This window comes from Nyctibius grandis, chromosome 9, assembly GCF_013368605.1.
Source record: "Nyctibius grandis isolate bNycGra1 chromosome 9, bNycGra1.pri, whole genome shotgun sequence".
Lineage (NCBI taxonomy): Eukaryota > Metazoa > Chordata > Aves > Nyctibiiformes > Nyctibiidae > Nyctibius > Nyctibius grandis.
Window position 1 is genome coordinate 35,440,167 of NC_090666.1, and position 18,522 is coordinate 35,458,688.

At 42.9% G+C, this 18,522-nt stretch overlaps 1 protein-coding gene across 1 annotated transcript in view; it reads right to left on the minus strand.

Moving 5' to 3' along the window:
• Positions 1 to 11,556: 11,556 nt before the first annotated feature.
• Positions 11,557 to 18,522, minus strand: part of ACTR3 (actin related protein 3) — a 31,676-nt gene continuing 24,710 nt past the window's right edge. The window contains exons 7-12 of the mRNA XM_068407473.1: positions 17,314 to 17,457; positions 16,413 to 16,586; positions 15,548 to 15,640; positions 14,934 to 15,059; positions 12,868 to 12,951; positions 11,557 to 12,463 (exon numbers count right to left, since the gene is read on the minus strand). Of these exons, the coding sequence (XP_068263574.1) occupies positions 12,368 to 12,463; positions 12,868 to 12,951; positions 14,934 to 15,059; positions 15,548 to 15,640; positions 16,413 to 16,586; positions 17,314 to 17,457 (717 nt within the window). The 3' untranslated portion in view covers positions 11,557 to 12,367. The remainder of the gene's footprint in view (positions 12,464 to 12,867; positions 12,952 to 14,933; positions 15,060 to 15,547; positions 15,641 to 16,412; positions 16,587 to 17,313; positions 17,458 to 18,522) is intronic.

Consider the following 18,522-nt stretch of genomic DNA (forward strand, 5'->3'; position numbering starts at 1 on the left):
GTGTTCCCAGGCACTGCAGCCAAACACCCGTGCCAGCTTATTTTCTTCAATGTCTATTTTTATACATCCTTTTAATCAAATATTTGGCTGCTGCAATCATCTTGATTAATGAATGTGAGCAGGACCCCTCCTTGTTCAATGTCTGGGTCCTTCTCTTCATTGCACACCCACATCGCACCATTCCCCCTTTAATAGAGGGATGGATGTATATGGCATCTTGTCAGAATCTAATTTATTATTTCTATGAACTGCTAGAATTTATTTCTTCCTCTTGAACTAGAATCTGAAATAGTGAATTATTTTCCCATAATATAGGCTACCTAAATGATTAAAACTGTGACCATGTTGTTTATTTATATATATTATTTTTAAAAGCAATTGAAAAAGGTCCATACCTCTTCAAGACCATTTTTCAAGATCCTGCTTTATTTAAAAGTGTAGCCCTCATAAAAACCTCTGAATGAAAACACTAAACGTATTTCAAAGCTGTCCAGGAGTCATTTGGGCTGATTTAACAGTGCCCAGGCATTACAGCTAATCAACGCGAATACTGCAGGGACAAAGGGAGGCCGGGCAGGTTAAGGTCCTGCTTTGGAAAATCACATCGCAAGTAGCAGCCGCTGCCCCAGAAGAGCTCAACAGTAATTACAGCCCCACAAGAGGTGAAATGGGACGTCATCTAGTGCAGTCTGGGAAGTTCACCTGTGGTGCATCACAATTCTACAAACAACCACGGCAAACATTATAGACCTTTGCTTCGGGGAGCAGTGAAAATTATACACATAGGGACTAGAAATCTATTAAGTTATTCAGCGGGCAATAATTCCTGCCAAATCAGGCAGTTATGTTAGCTGCTTATTAGCTGTATTAGATACCCGCAGACAGAAGGCACCCGACACTGCTCTGCGGCACAGCATTATCCTTTGATTTGTTTCAGGCCACTTGTATTTGTCATCACCCCCCCCAGGAAGCCACCACCTGCAATAGGTTAGCTGCTGGCTTTGGCTCCATAAATTGATCTTGTGAATTACGGCAGTGCAAGCTGTGGGCTGAATTACACCCAGCTGTCTACAGGGTTGTTTTAAGAGAAGATTGTACTTTAAACTCAGGTGAGCCAAGGAAGGGAGGAGGAAGCTTTGCTGCTGAAGGATGTCGTATCCTGAAGGCTTTGTGGTCTTCCCCAAAACAGTGCTGCACAGCGAGTGTGTACGGATGGATGACCCAAGTGGTACTAGCATTTGTATCTGACATAAGACTTAACAGATAAAATAGTCTGTGCTCCTACAAGATAAGAGAGAAGATGCATCAATAGGCATTTTATAGACATAAAAGGTAAAAATTAGATTTCTGTAAGTTATGTGGCTCCTTGACCAATTATCATGTAGTAATCTTGGGGAGCAATCTAATTTACATTTCTATTGACTCTTGCTATTTTATAGCCACTAGGAACACCAACAGCCTGTTCCTGCCCTCCTTTTCTCCTGATTGCCTTCACCATTTTACTGTGGAGCTGCTTATCTGAAACTCCATCTCGAGTTCAGCTGACCCGGGGGTACCTTGGGCTGCTTCGGTACCACGGGTGAGTTACTCATCTCCTTCATGCCTAGAAGCTGCGCCTTACCCACTGGTGGGAGAGCAGAGCGGCAAGCACAGGGGAGCTCTCCTTTATCACTAGCACATGTCACTGGCAACGTTCCCTAGCTTTTTAGTTAAAAATTTCATCTAAAGTAACAATATAAAAACAGATGAAGTGCTGGTGCCAGCAATGCATTCTTGTTGGACAGATTTGCTTTGTGAAAAATCTAAAACCCGTTTGTGATGCAGTGTAAGAGCTATTACAGAAATTTCCAGCAGTGCTGCTGGGACACGGGAAAACATGCTGCTGTTATTGGAGAAATATGAATTTCTTGGGACCCCTGAAGATATGCAGCACCACTATCCAGTCTTTACACTGAACATCCAAAAAGTAAAACAAACAAAAATGTTCACCAAAAATTCTGGCCCCGGGTGCCCGCCTGCATGGACCTGCAGGGTTCAGCCCTGTGCAATCACGCCGTGCAACATCTTACCCTCGCTCTGACTGCTGGGGTCAAGCAGATTTCTCATTTAAAGGCTAATGAACGTGTCAGGTGAAAGCCAGGGGTCCAGGCTGCGCAGAGGGGCTGTGGCTGGGAAAACTGTGGCAAGACCAGCTGCCACACTGAACCGGGGAGCGTGAAGCAGCAGGGCTGTCGATTCAAATCTCACCTCACTGCATACCAACCTCCCTGTCTACACAAGCTCTAGGTATATTTTATCTGTCCTTCTGATGCACCCATTTACAACGTGCTTAAACATTCAGAGCACTGGAAAATAGCATGTCATTGGGTTTCTCTGTCTTTGAGAGGCTGGAAAAGCCTCCACTGCATTTCTCATTAGGGTTGGACTGGGTCACAGCATGTGGTCTCTGACAGCCATTACCTGGAGAAAGTATTTAAACAGCCCTGCTATCCAGTGGGGGTTTCAGCTGAGGCAGGAGGCAGGCAGCAGGTGTGAAGGGGAATGGTGCACACAGCCAGTGTACCGGGCGGTGACCACGGCCTGGACCTCACCCCAAATGACACAGAGACCCCCTGTCCCCAGCACCACCTCCGGTTTCTCAGCCCGGTGCTCAGCTTTGGTGCCATTGCCACAGCAAACCCACCCTGCTCGTTAAGGGATCGATGGGCACGCGGGAAAAATTAAAAAAAAAAAAAAAGGAAAACACAGAGGAAAGCATTTGCAGAGCACTACAAAATGAGACATTGATCCCACAGGCTGTGGAGCATCGTCTCCTGTCGTTCCTTTGATCATTAGTTTTGACCTATTTAGCTCTGTAGGGCAGAGATGATTAATGAGAAACCCTTTCCCTAGGTACAACAGGCGAAGGAGAGGGAGTGAGGGGACTGTAGGGATGTAACGGGTAGTTTTTGTGCCATCAGAGAGCTGCCATCGCTGCAGTTTCCCAACACACAAGCTCGGTTGATTTTTGCTGGTGCAGCACGCCCATGCAGCAAGGACTGAATTACCAAGTGACCGAGTGCACCGGAGAAACCCCTGAGGGCACCCCAGGACCCCCAACATCACCCAGGGAAGGGCACGGGCTGTGCCGCGGGATGCAGCTTTGTGGGTACCACGTCCCTGCAGCTCCCGTTCCCCTGCTCCCCAGCCCGCGGTCAGCCCCTCCGGCTCAGCTCCCGAGGCAGCAGGCACTCTCCTACCTTTACCTTAGAGACAGGTCCCCGCTCGTCTGAGTTTGACAGATTTCAGTGGCTTCCCGGGTGCTGCCGCAAGCTGTGCTCTGCAGGAGGACCTGCAGGGCGAGCAGGGGAAACGGAAGGACCATCAGTTGGATGTGACGGCATGGACACAGCAAAATCATCCCCGACCTCAAGGTGGGTCATAGCCGAGGGAAGGTGTATTCTGCAGTTTCGGGCCTCGCTGTCAGCTCGCACAGTTTGGCAAATAAACCGTGTTTGACATTTTATAAGTCAGATGAGTTAATGGAGGTGAGAGAGGAGCTGAAGGTTGTCAGGTCACGACTTTGATAAAAATCAAAGTGCATTAGGCAGTAAGTAGAGGACGAGTTCTAAAAATACTCAGAGGTCCATTAAAGGCGAGAGGCGCACACGGCAGGCACCCAGCCCCGGCCCAGGACCATCTCCATGGTTTCTGCTCGGGCCAAGAGTCCCAACTACACCAAAGCAGCCTGGTTGTGGTTCAGCTCCCCAAAAGAGGGCTGCAGGGTGAGGACTGTCTTGACACATGGCTCCTTAATGCCACATTTCTTGCTGAGCAATTCCCAGTGTATTCTTGTAGACCTCTGACCTCCCTGCCCTTCCCAGAGATCCCGGTGCCTTTGCTCTGGGTTGGCTCCCAGGCTTGTGTGACCACAGCTGGGCAAGCTCAGTTGCGCGGGGGCCACCAGCGCTGGGTCCCTCTCGCTGTGTCTCCTCTCTGCACCCACCAGGAATGTGAAGTTTAGCTGTGGCTTTGCAATGTCTACGGCAGCAAGAGAAGAGAACAGGCTGGAAAGCGATGGGCAGGGAGATAACTACCCATCACACTCATGACCTCCTTTACAGCAAAAATAACGGACCTGGCTTAGGCAGGCACAGTTTGGGTGCATTTACACTACACCATACCATTTGCATTGGGGGAAGGCTCAGCCCCATCCCTGCTGCCCACCTGCCCCAGGGTTTGAGCATCCCAGCCCTCCTGCAGGACGAGCATGCGGGCAGAAGGACTGGTACTGCCCCTCCACAGGAGGTTCTCTGCAGCCTGTGCACACCTGGGAAGCCTCACAGCTGCCCCACAGGGCTTCTCAGGCGTTCAGAGAAGACACTTAGTCAGACACAGAACAAAAATAGAAATGGCAGGTTCCCCACCATTGCTCATCAGCCTGAATTAGGGAGTGGGGGATCAGGACCTGGGCCTGGGAGTGCCTGAGCACCAGGCCAGGGCTGCGCTGGGGATGGATGCTGGCAGGAAGTTTGATTGAGCACCAGAGAAACCTTCCTAATGAAAATATCACACTGATAGTAAACTTCTGCAAAAACATCCCTCTTTTACAAACCAGCTCTCAGGTAAAAGCATGTTTTGCTCAGAAAGGACTGATGAGCTCTGCTGACAATGTGGTGACACCCGTGCGGTGAGTATCATCACGTTAGGGTAACGTTATCATTATCTACACTTTGCGGATGACAAGTACAACACGCTAATGGCACTTAGTTACAATAAAACTCTATCAAGACTCTGATAGAGCAGAGCTCTGCCTGGCTTTATGTCTGTTTGTGGGTGCATCAGGTTTTACAAGACATCAGCATTGCCCACAGCACCTCCAGTGCCCAGTCTCCTGAGCACTCCCTATGACCTGGTGCAAGGAAAGGTTGAATTAATTCAGCAGTGAATTGCAATGAGTGTACAAACACCTCCTCATAGTTATCTCCTGAAGTGGTTTCACGTACCACGTGTGACATCTCCCCATATGTTGATTCCCCTCCAACGCACCTCTGACACCCCCTGCGCTGAAGAACTCGGTCCGGCTCAGCGTCCATAAGTAATCTCACATTGCTTCTGTGGGCTGGAGAATCTTGCAGGTATCTGAGCACCCACATCTGCAGGGAAACACTGATTTATTAGCTCTAAATAGGAAGAAAACGCTCAAATCCTCCTCACATCAGCGTGACGAAAAGGCAGCAGCCTTTCTGTGAGGATTTGCCATCGGGCTCCCTCTATGAGGTGTTTTTCTCTGTGGTGAAGACAGATTTCTTGTGGGAAAGTGCCATCCGGTGGCTAAGTCTGAAACCCTGACTGCGTCATGCCTGCAAGCTCAAAAGCCACCTCAGACAACTATAATGTAATTAGCAGATACATGCATAAGCGCAGCCTTGCTGCCGTAAGGCCAATTGCCCACCTCCCATCCCCACGGCTTTTCAGCAGCAAATCTGCATTATAACAGACTCTTGCGTCTTCCTTATTTCTGGCTTCCTTGTAGCTTTACACGGGCACTTAGTATGTGCTACCTGTTAGTATTCTTCGAGGCACAACTTTTGTTATTTTTCACCGTTAACAAGGTCTGACTAAATCCCGGGGTTTGGAAGTTGGAGAAAACAAGAAAAAAAAAACAACAGAACTAATCACCACCCTGCCGGGTGGTTTCAGGGGTTGTCATCTCAGACCAGAGCCACTGCTGACAGACCCCTGGCCAGCAGCACCCAGCCTCAGAGCTCTGCCACAGGGGAGGGATGGAGAGACTTCACGTATGCCTGTCTGGGTGCACAAAGCTGGACACCTGGACACATTTTTGCCTTCCCAACTCAAGCTGATTTAGAAACTCCTCCTCCCCTGAGCACCGAGCACAGCTCAGGAAATACGTTGCCTTGAATCACTACATTTTAAACACCAGTACATCAAAAACACCTCTACGCTGCTGCAGAGTATTGAGCCCGTGTCTATGGGATTTCCACCTCAAATACTGTGTTCGGTTTTGGGCCCCTCGCTACAAGACAGATACTGAAGTGCTGGAGCACGTCCAGAGAAGGGCAACGAAGCTGGTGAAGGGTCTGGAGAACAAGTCTTACAAGGAGCAGCTGAAGGAACTGGGGTTGTTTAGCATGGAGAAAAGGAAGCTCAGGGGAGACCTTATTGCTGTCTACAACTACCTGAAAGGAGGTTGTAGTGAGGTGGGTGTTGGTCTCTTCTCCCAAGTAACAAATGATAGGATGAGAGGAAATGGCCTCAGGTTTTGCCAGGGGAGGTTTAGGTTGGATATTAGGAAAAATTTCTTCACTGAAAGGGTTGTCAAGCACTGGAACAGGCTGCCCAGGGAATTAGTGGAGTCACCACCCCTGGAGGTATTTAAAAGATGTGTAGATGTGGTGCTGAGGGGAATGGTTTAGTGGTGGGCTTGGCAGTGCCAGGTTAACGTTTGGACTTGATGATCTTAAAGGTCCTTTCCAACCAAAACAATTCTATGATTCTATGTCCTATTTTAATCTGACCTCCATGTTTATTTAAACCTTGAACCTACCTATGCTTGGAACATTTCAACCAGTAAAACACACTAAACGGTCCCAACAACAAACAGTGCAGACACACTGAGGGTTTGGTAAAGTCTCCATCGGAGGCTGGCAGGACTTGCTAAAACACCAAATTTCCATCAATGCTTCACAGGAGAGAGAGGCAGCGTTCAGTGTATGTGACCCAAAGAGCATGGAGGTTACTGGGAGGGCGCAGGAGGAGCAGTGTCCAGCTCTACGAGCAGGAGCAGGTCTACGCGGGGCTCTACAGCTGAGAAAGGGGAGTCTCTGGGTATTGCTCCAACATTAAATGTATTTACACTAAAACACCTTTGAGTCTGGGAAAAAATATGCAGCCACTCTGCACATTACTGTGACTCAGAGCAGATGACGTCGTTTTCCACACCACTGTGGTAAAACAGAAAACCCAGGAAACATCTTGAACCTTCCTCCAAAATGTTATTCACAGGTCTTTTTGTCTGGCTTCAGGAAAGATGCAGAAAGGCATTTGCCAGGCGGAGTAACACCACTTATGGAAGACATTGATGAGTAATGCGCACTACAATTACCAGAAAATTTATATAATCTATATAATACAGGCAAAAGCAGCTGGGGTAGCGAGAGCACAACTCCAGAAATTGCCATCTACCTGCTGGCAGGGGGATCCACAACCGAGCAGTACGCCCAAACGCCCGGGGCATCGCTTCTTGTGCGGGTGAGGCACACCTACAGCTAGCACAGGCCAGGCCGTGCCTTCCTTTTGGCGATCAAGTTTTTGATAAAAATTTGAAGAGATGACAGAGACAGCAGCAGTACCCACAGGGCACAGAGCTGCCCAGCTCCTGTTTAAAACATGAAGGCTCGTACTAAAGAAGGGAGGGTGACCGGCCCTCGGAGCCGATTATTCAAGGCGGGGAGAGGGGGAAATAAGCGATGGTAACAACTTACTTATTTCTTTTCATTTTGCTGCCACAAAAATTTTGCAAACGGTTTTCGTCCTGCCCAACTAAGAGCACGGTGAGCAGGCAGGGAGCTGAAGCAGTACCACCCTGCCAGCTGGCAGCAGGGGCACACTGAGCTCAGCGCGCCCAGCAGCTGCCTGCGGTCAGCTCTGCAAGTCACAACTCATTCATCCCAACAATACCTCAACGTTTGGTCACTAGTGTTTTCACAGAATGAAGAGACAAGGTCACTTGGCAGTGACCTTCGATTTATTTTAAGTTCAGCTGCACGAAAATACAAGCTTTTAACCGCACAGAGCCCATTAAACCGAGAGTCCTGTTTTGTCTAGCAGAATAAATCAAACTCCTGGAGGTCAGGAAAGTGAGCCAAGCTCGGGCAGGCCAGGCTCCAACTTCTCATTGCTCCTTGCACTTTTCTGTGAAGAAAGAGCAGTGCTCCGGGTCACCCAGCAGTCACCAGGACACTAGAAGTACGAGTCTCCTTCATGCTGCTTCGTGACACCAGTCCCATTAAACCCTCCATCTCACCATAAGCGTAGTGACTGTGGTACATTTGATGGTTAAGAAGAAACATGAGCTGGGGTTTTGTGTCACTTCAGGTTTCTACACGTGTGTTTTGGATGCTTCCAGCTCAGTCACCCACCACATCCCACAGCCACAGCTCTGCCCCAGCTGCACCCAGCGCGGCACTGGGAGGGGAAGGGAGTTACAGCCGTGTGTGCTGTGTCTGTCCCCGGGCAGGTTATCCATTTACACTTTATCAAAGAAACGTGAGTAGATTAGGTAAAGGAGTCTGTGCATTCTTGGGATGTTAATCACCAACACAAGAGGATTTTGAAACCAAGAGAGAAAAAAAAAAGCTACATTTGTGCACAAGTGCAAATTGTAATTGCCTTAATGTAATCGCCCCAGTAATGAGCCTTTGAAGAAGAAAAAAAATATCATTTAATGCTAACCTTTTTTTTTTAAAAAAAGACAAACTTCAAAAACCGAAACACTTGCCTTTGCAATTAATATTTTGGATGCTTTAAACCCAACCCAGCACAGAATAACAATGGGAGGTCCAAGGTGAAGGAGAGTAGAGGGTTTTTCTGAAATTCCCTTTTATACACACTGTAGGGTGTCTGTTTTACACGATCCCTGGGATGACCTACCCACAGGCGGCTCAGCCCCTCCACCGCCTCACCAACAACGGCAGCTCAGATTGGGATCTGGTGTTACAGATGCAGAACACCGACGTGAACCATTCCCAAAGAGTTATTCCCAGCATACAAGACTGTAATTGAGTATTGTATCAGGTGTGTTTAAGTATTGATAACTCTCCGTTCAGTCCAAGTCATTAATGGGAGCGGCTCATAGATTTTTAGTTCCCTAACGCACCAAAAAACAGCCATGGCTGTGTGCCTTGTCCAAAACGATCTCTACAGTATAAAAAAAAAATAGAAAACACATTGCAAAAAACTCCCACTTATTTCCTTCTATGAGAAGCTTAACATCATTTTAAATTACAGCTACAAGAAAATGACTGTTGTGTAAGCGTACGGGTACTTTCCCCTCCTTTCTCTTCTACACAAATGATGAACAGAAGTTTAAAGCAACTTTCCTGCAGCCACAGGAAGATTAACACATATTGGAACAAACAAGTATAACGAAAGATGAAGCTCCTACATCCCTGATTTTGTAATTAATGTGCAGGTAGCTAGATAACATTGCACACATCCCACCTGAGCAAGTAAAGCAATGCATGGGCTGCTCATCAGCACTTAGGGCACATGCCGCTTCTGAGAACTGAGGTCCATCAGTGAGACAACATCGAGACAACGCAGCTTCCCTTCGGAGCATGAGATTTCCAGTTCTGTACACAGGATCGAGTTTGGTGCAGAAGGTGCCTAAAACCACACTGTCCAGAGCTGCTCAGCTACTTTTATTCAGTTTTGGCAGCAGGGATCCCTCAACCTAGGAAAAACACCCTGGCCTTCACTCCTGAACATATGAAATTCATGATGAACACCCCGGTAGTACCTGCGCTTCCCCCATTGAATACAGCTGGAATGCAAAACCCATCTTATTACACTTGGCAGCAGCTCCTGCTCTCAGCCTGACAGCTTTCACACTCAAATGTCAACTCTTCCTCCCATCAAAGATCTCACTTATGAGCTGGCTTGTCTCCTTGACATACTGACTATTTGCTAACGCAGTTACGACTGCGCCAGACGCGAGTCCGGCTCTAGAGGACTCCCCACCACTAGGCCATGCGCATTTCTGTCAAATACCAACCTAACAGACCTGCCTGCAGCAGCGTGTCCATCAGACATCATCCCCTCCTGGTGCAGCCTGGTTTTTCCTATTCCTCCTCCCTTCTCCTGCAAGAGCCCAGCTGCTGAAACACAGTACATGAGAATCACCTGTCTCTCCTTCTTACCCACCATACCCAAGAACAGCCAAGTTCTGAATATTCGGATGCCACCACTCTCTAATCCAGACAGCTGTTCGCAGAGCAGATCCGCCCAGCACCCAAGCCCAGGGCATCTCAACAGCTTACAGCCTGTGAAGGATCTGTACAAAATCAGATCTGCTCAAGAAACTTGCACTCACAGCACTCTCAGAGCCTCCCCAAATCGTCCGTGACCACTCAAGATCAGCCGCTGCACCTCAGCTCCCCTCCCTCCGGTTCCTTGCCCATCAACTGAATTCTGCTGTTGCCTTTCCACTGACTGCCCCAGCTCCTCCAAGATGCAGCAGCAGGGGCCTGAACGTGACAGCAAAAGGAAATGCGGGAAAAACACATCTGATCTGGATTCCAAAAGATCCATAAACCAGAGCTATGATTACATCTAGGACCACCTTCAGCTAATATACGCCAGGTCTGTCCTTCAGCTAAGAGTCTAGCTCCTTACCTAGACATTCTGTGCATCTTTGCACTTTACCCTAGGGGTATACGTATCGCTGTGTCAGACAGGAACCAGCATTCACTCCTTTCCTTTATGTTTCCTCACTACACTATGTATCTATGTACGAGGGATTTTTGAGTTTTTCAAGTGAATTTTTAAGACTCTACTTTCTAGAGGGGAAAAAAACCACAACCTTGCCTTATCTTCAGGCCACTGCAGTGTATGAGAAAATCCGGTTGTTAGAGCATGATACAGCTGCAGAACCAGAGGATTGTTGGAAAAGAACAGCTTAAATTAACTACTTCATTTTACACATATTTGCCTGTCTGTCTTTCTTACCACATGAATCAGCCAGCAGTTATGACTCAGAGTCACTGTTTCAAAAACTCTCAAAAATTGTATCATAGATAGGGAGATGTTAATAATATAGTTTTGTAATAAAATTATTCAATGTTTTCTTCTTTGCACCAAGGTTCTATTTGATTCCAGCACATGAAGTTTTATAATGCTTGCTATAAAAATACTTTCCCATATTTATCCTTATTTTGGAGTCTCACTTACCATGCTTTAAAGCAACTAGAAGCTCTGGCAATTGATTAGCTCCTCTGAAAAAAATCTGAGGAATCTTTAGAACTCAGACAAAATCAAGAGATCTCCCTCTTGTGGTCTTCTACGTAAACAACCTTAACTACATTTGTGAGTTCAGAAATGTCTAAAGAAAGTTTTCTTTCATCAAATATTAACAGAAATTGTAAGTAATTCCATTCAATATATGAAGTGTTCTTCCTAGAAAGAATGAGAAAGAGATTGTTTTCACTTTATTTTTATCTACATGGTATTTTCTTGCAGAAAAACCACAGAGATTTAAAACGCAGTGCTGTCTCCTGCATACCACCACTTGAAAGAAAGTGGGGGGAAAAAAGTTACAGAACAAAGTAGATGAACAAACCTAACAACGGAGGAGATGTTAGGTTTATATATATAAGTGCTATCTAGATGAACATATAAACCGCAGTTCTAAAACACCCACACTTCAGTTTACACAATGCACATAATGATCTCTACCTTACAGACCAACCTTACTCTTCAAAAACCACAGCGGATATGTAGGAACCCCTGCTCACAACTTCCCATGTCATGAGATTAACAAGTCTGACACAAAAATAAAAAGAAATTTTGTGCCTTTATTGGAATGGTGTTAGGCTTTAAATACACCAATTTTGATAACCTGATTATTTGGTTTTAATTAGAAATGACACTACAGAACTGCAATACTGGTCCAACAGTCTTGTCTTCACTTTTTTTTTTTTTTTTTTAAAGCAAGAGATAGTATGAAAATGCACCAAGTAATCAGAAAGCACTAGCAGGCATCGGTTAATCCAAGATACTAGCTTCTTAGTTCCAAAAGCACTCGCATTGTATGGAACCCAGGATTTAGACTGGTCATGATTTGCAAGAACGAGTTGCGTGAGTCTTGACTTTTTTTTTTTTAATTTACTTTCAAGTTGGTCACTGGTAAGTTTTTTTCCTCAAATATTACAGTTTCTTTAATTCATATTTTTTCCTCAAAGTATAAAAAAGTATGAAATATAAACAAGCTCCTGCATTGCACCCATGAAAGGGGACAACGGAAGCATTAGAGAGCTGACTATCTACACACCGTCAAATCCCATCAAATCTTGGATAATTCATTAATATACAAAATACCAGGGCACGGAAAGAACTAAAAATCCACTTTCTTGTTTTGTTACGCACAGGTTCAAATAATCAATCTAAAGAAAAAACGTGATCATTTTGGCTTTCCACTACATCCGCATGTTGAGACACTTATTAAAATAATCCTGCTTAATTGCGTTTGGTCTTTTTCTTATTGTCAAGTCGTGTTTGTTATCTTAATACCAGCCATCAGACAAACAAGTAATCAGAAAGACTCCTCCTCCCCACCTCCCTATCCCTGACCCCTCCAAGGTCAGCTTTAAGACATGACTCCAAACACAGGGTTGTGACGACAGATGCTAGGACCAATCTCTTCATAATCTTTTTTGGTATGGCATACTTGGTAGAATTCAGGCTGTAACGGAAAGGAGAAAAAAATTAGTCAATGGTACATACACCTTATTTTAAGAATATTAACGTTTATGTAGCAAATGGGAAAAAAACAAATACAGATAACTTGGAAGTCCTCAAATTAATATTACATCACACATGGCTAAACACCAATGCAAGCAATGTATTTTGCCACAAAACTAAAATGCACTATTTAACTCACACAAAGCTGTCATTCAGCTTCCATTTGCTCTTTCAAATCTTTAAAGTCTAGTGCAAAAACTTCAAAGGGGGTGGGGAGGGTCTATTTGCTACGCGAGGCCCTTGAAAAATCCCCCAACTGCATTTAATATAAAGTGAAGGAGAGATGAGAACCCCAGAAGCATAGCCAGAATGACTAAAACATGCTCAGCTTTATAATTAACTTACTGTGGAAGCCAGCATTGATCCTCCAAACCAAACAGCGTATCTTTGCATATGGTGTGTAATGACTTGTACATCGATGGGCTTAGGCTATAAAGGGGAAAAAAAAAAAAAGGAATACATTAAAAGTTATTTTTGCCGGTAAAAATTATATCTGTTTTAAAAGGAGTGTATATTCCAAGCTTACTTTCACAAATTAGTATTTTCTTAAATGCCGGGTATGTAAATTCACAATTATACCATCAGATTTTATCTTGTACGACCCAGACTAAGAAATAGCTCTTGCTCATAAATTGCCAGTTACCTACTTTATCAGACATTAAGTGATACTTGCATTCACACCAATTTTCTCCCAAGAGCTCCACTACAGTGTTCCTCTCCAATTATCCACATTCTATTTTCTGCTGAATTTCCTGAGGGATTGTTTATTTATGCAGTTGTGAGAAGAGATCCATACTACTTACCGCTTTCAAAAAAACACTTTAGAAAGTTAATTAACTTTTATGTCATTATTTTAACAAAGCATCAGTTGCAGATTGATTTAAAGTTTATCTAGGACCAATACAGTCCCAGTCACGCTTTTCAAATCTACACCACTCATTCCAGTGAGCCCCTTTCCCTCCATATCCACACCAACCTTCATTCCTTTCTTGTGCTTATCAAAAATGGCAGTGTACCTAAGTTTCAGAAATAATTCATTTGTTCCAGCACAACCTGCTGAAATCTGAACAATTTGAAACAGTATCTCAAACTTATTTGTAATACACTTGCAAAATTCAAGCCAGTGACTACTTGCAATGTCCAGTACTCTGAATAAGGAAGAATTGCATCAGATTTCCTCATTCATATCCCGTTTCCTTACTAAGTGGTAAAAGACTGACAAGGAGAACTGAGAATAAACTACATTATTGAACCAGAGAACTGTATGTAACTGAAATTTCAGTTGTCCACATTGCATATTACAAAGCCATACTGGGGGTTCTAAGGATTGTTTGAGCTCATCTAGGTAGATTACTACTAAAAAATAAACCAAGAAAATCACTTCAATCTTGCCTTAAAAGGAAAACACACAATATTTTTCATCTCTGCTATCTTTGATGTATGCAGACTCAACAGAAAAAACGCAAAAGTTAGATCAGAGGTCAAAGGTGGAAAGAACATAAATTAAGGATCATGCAGTTTAGTGAAAACACAAAGTCATTTCACAGGGTCATAGGATAATTTAGGTAGGGAGGGACCTCAGAATGTCTCTAGTTCAGCCTCCTGCTCAAAGCAGAGTCAGCTACAAGGTCAGAGGAAGTTATTCAGAGTTTTATCCAGCTGAATCTCAAAAACCTCCAAGGATGGAGACTGCAGAACCTCTCTGGGCAGCCTCTTCCAATGATTGATTGTCCCCACGATGAGAAAGGTTTTCCTTTTATCCAAGCTGAACCTCTTCTGTTTCAAATTATACCTGTTGTCTCTCATGCACCCACCACTCTGCACTGTCAAGGGCCTAGTCCCACTTTCTCAATCATCTTCCCACATAAACCAAGGGGCTGTTATTAGGACTCACAAAGCCTTCTCTTCTCTAAACAAGCCAGTTCATTCAGCCTTTCTTCACAGGACAAGGGTGCCAGTCCTCCAACTACCCTGGTGCTCCACAATGAGCTTGCTCCATCTCTCTTATTAAGTTCAAAAGACTGAGGACGATGATTTGCAACTAATCAATAAGCACTAAGCACAAAAAAAGCTGAGGAATCAGCAACTGCTTTTACACAACAGGCATATGTCCCATCCTTTCATTACGTGAAACTGATTCCATTCAATAACAATGGACAGGCAGCACAACTGCGTACCAGGGGAAATAGTACTACAGCTTCCTACAATGAAAGGATTACATAAATATTTTCCAATACCAGTCTACAATTCCCTACAATATACAAAACTCTGAAAAGCTCCTAAAAGAACTTTAAATTGAAACGAAGACATATGAACAAACAAGAACGTCATTGCAATATGTTATTTTCGCATTTTCCAGGTAACAAGGGAGAGAAAGATGCTTGTTAAAGGCATCAGCTGCAAGAACTAACCTTCAGTCTGCCACCACTGAGTTCTTCACTAAGTTTCAGTCTGGCATCAACAGTCCTTTTCAAGTCTCGCTGTAAACGGCGACCAAAGTCCCTGAACATGGTTGAGCCTCCAGAGAGGACAATATTCTGTTTTGAGTAACAAAAATTATTAATTGCTTCTGAAAATGTAAATCTCCAACTTTATCCACTTCTTAAATTCTAAATATAGTTTTTAAAGTTAGTTAACAGATATGCTTTTACTTCAAGTTTTAAGTTATCTAACACTTAAGCGTGACAGAATATGAATTCACAAAGAGGTTGTCACATTAAAAGTGGCTGTGCTTTAAAATCCATTTATATCTTAGTACATCTCACTTCTTTTGCTCAGATTTATGCTTCCCTTATTTCTTTTTCTTTTAAATAAGAGTTTGAGTACTGAAACATCACATTCTGAAAGGTGTAAGTGAACAACATAAAGCCTTCTGCATATTGGACTTGTTTCTAGAAAAATGGTTAACTTTGTTGTTGGTTTGGTTTGGGGTTTTTTTTTTTTTTTTTGAGTTTCAAATACATATTTCAATATAAAGCACAATCCTTCTAAAACAAGTACTAAAAAATTCATTATAGCTACTGACCTTATACAGAGGACGTCTAACATCAATGGGACAATTCTGAATAACTTCATCTACTACTTCTGAGATTGGTTGCGTAAAGTCAGGATTAGCAAACTACAATCAAGAATAAAAACAGACGGGTCAACATGCAGGAACACATATTGCAAAGGAAAGGGGGTAAAAAGGGAAGAGAAAGAACCATCCTGTTATACTAGAGACGTCATGAAAATTAATAATGGAAATAGTTACGTTAGCTATTTTTGCTGCCATTTATAAAAGGTCTGAAAGAATAATAAACCTAAAGTACCTCTTTTGCCAGCTATTCTCTTAGATAGCTTTTGTTAACCATAACAGGCCAAAGAATACACGTCCTTTTCAGATGCTGAGCACCAGAGCAAAACAGTGCAACATGAAAAAAAGCTGCAACGAGAGGGATTCAGGGGGGAAAAACAAAATAGGGAAAAAAAAAAGGGCTTTATTCCCATTTAATTTTTCCCAACATTAGAAGAAAGACTGAGGGTATAAAGGCAAGAAGATAGGATATTTAGAAACTTTACTTTTCAACAGACAGGTAAGAAAACAGGCTGTGGTTAGACATGGAAATTCTATTAAAAATTGGAAGAAGAAATTATGGGTTTAGTAATCCATTTACTTTAAAAGTTTCAAATAGAGTGCTTTGTTTAGACATCAACCTGAGTTTGTATAAAGCTTACTAGCAATCAAGAATCAAAACCACATTGACTTACAATAATAGCTGGTATTTATCTACAAATAAATAGAAATACAAGTCGGGATAACCACTTCTTTAAAAGTTTGCAAATACTGTTTATATGCTATCACCTAAAATGCACCTAAAACAAAGTGTAGACAAATCAAATCAACTTACCTCAGGATGGAAGAAAATCTCTGGCCCCAGGAATCTCTCGTAGCCAACATCAATGGTAAATTCTTTCTTTGAGATAGCATTAATTCCAGTATACTGTTTAATCCACTTTGTACCATCTGTGTCATACTTGTTAAATTCTTTTACTAAGTCAGGGCAAACATAACTAAAGCGTTCCTGAAAATTGAATATGTACAGTTAGAAGCATCTTCTTAAGTATAGCAGAGAAGATGGTATGAACTTTAAAAACAGTGTAGTAATTTAAACCTTTAAAAATAAAGAGTTTTAAATCGGCAGATACAGAATAGGCCTCAAAAAGGGCTGAACTGACATTTACTGTATACAGTTAGATAATGGCTCTGCTACTACAAATCATTTCTGTGCAGCACTGAAAGCAGCACATCCTGCTGAGCTAAATTACTTTTCATCTGTTTTTCCTCTAAACTTCTACAATGGTGAGAAATGAGCTCTAAAGTATATTGAAGAATTGCCATAGAAACAGGTTTAAGGGTACTTTAAGCTGAAGGTCTTTCAGAATAGCTTTGTCCTACAAAAAAGGACATACCAACGTTCAGAAAGAATAAAAGGGTAATTAGAGCTCTTTACATTACACAACCCACCCAGAACATTTCCTACTGAGTATCACAATAATAATAAGGGAGGGGCGGAGAAAGGGGAGACTACAAGTGAAGAGTGAAATTCTTGGCCAAATTGAGTACAACCCAATAGCATACCTTGAATTTAAGGTATTTCATGTTATTATATTATTTAGAGATTTTTGTATTATTTAGAAACAGAGCACCATTACTTGGAAGAACAATGATTTTAAGAGATTACTGTATTTTAAAATTAGATATCAAGCTCTGATCTAAAATAACCTTAACGTCTGCAGTGCTCACATTACCTTCACTGCTTTAGCTGTTTCCAAGGATTGCTCAGGAGGAATCCCTACTTCTCGCTCCCTCAGCAACTGCTGAATGAAGTATGTTATATCTCGCCCGGCAATTGGAATGTGTTTGATACAGCTGCCAATCACGTATCCTTCAGCCTGTAAATAAAATTAATTGGGAGAAAGATATTGACAAGAACTCCTTTCAACAAAATTCAGGAGGGAGAGAGAAAGAGATGGGAGTCTAAACTCCTGTTCACTACCTGGGATTGTGAGACTGAAGCCGTTTAAAACTGGTTCATTTAATTACCAGAAATCCAATTCTTCAGTAGCCTGATTTTACTTCTTAAAGTGTTTCGCTTTGCATCGGTTCATAATTCTTACAAGGTTAGGAGGAACAGAAAGGTCACTAGTACATAAGGCAGATAAATAGCTATACTCACTATTCCTTGGCCTTTATTTTCTCTTCAAAATGAGGTTACTCTTACCAAAAAGGTCAAGGAACCTTGTATCATGAAATATTATTTTAGAATAAATGATGTGGCTCTGCAGTCACAGCCACTGATGTAAGACGTTACAATCCACATGAACCAAAATTAATTTTCTGAAAGCAGGGAGAAAATGCATCATTTCAGCACATTAATTGAGTCGGCTTAGAACATCAGACTGGCCCATACTCATCCATCAGTCTACCCTGGTAAGTCACACTCATCCTGGGGGCCAGTACCAGAGCACTAAAAATATCTGGTCTAAACGCAGAAACCAAAAGTGTTCAAGACTGGCCTTCAACCTTACCAGACCTGCTACATCCAAACGCACAAATCCAGGTATCACAGTAATATTAAACGCTTCAAATTTGCTATACACACCTTACATTCATATACAATGTTCTTTCTAACATAGAAAATATAGTCATAAAAACATATTGCTATTGTTAGCTTCACCACAGAGGGAAGCGTTTGTTAACTCTTCTATCTGTTTTATTATAAAAGTGGTATACTATTGCTGTCAATTTGTCCAACATGTTTAAAAACTCCAGAAATTAAGTGAATGTCACTCAACAAAGGAGCTTAATGCTTCAAGTGATATAGAATACCTACTCTTATGTCAGTTAAAAAAATGAAACCCCCAAATCAGGAAAAGTTCAACTGTTTTAAACAGCAATTTGAACCACTAGGTACAATTAAAAAAAGTTTACCTATAAAAGGTTTGAAATGTCAATTG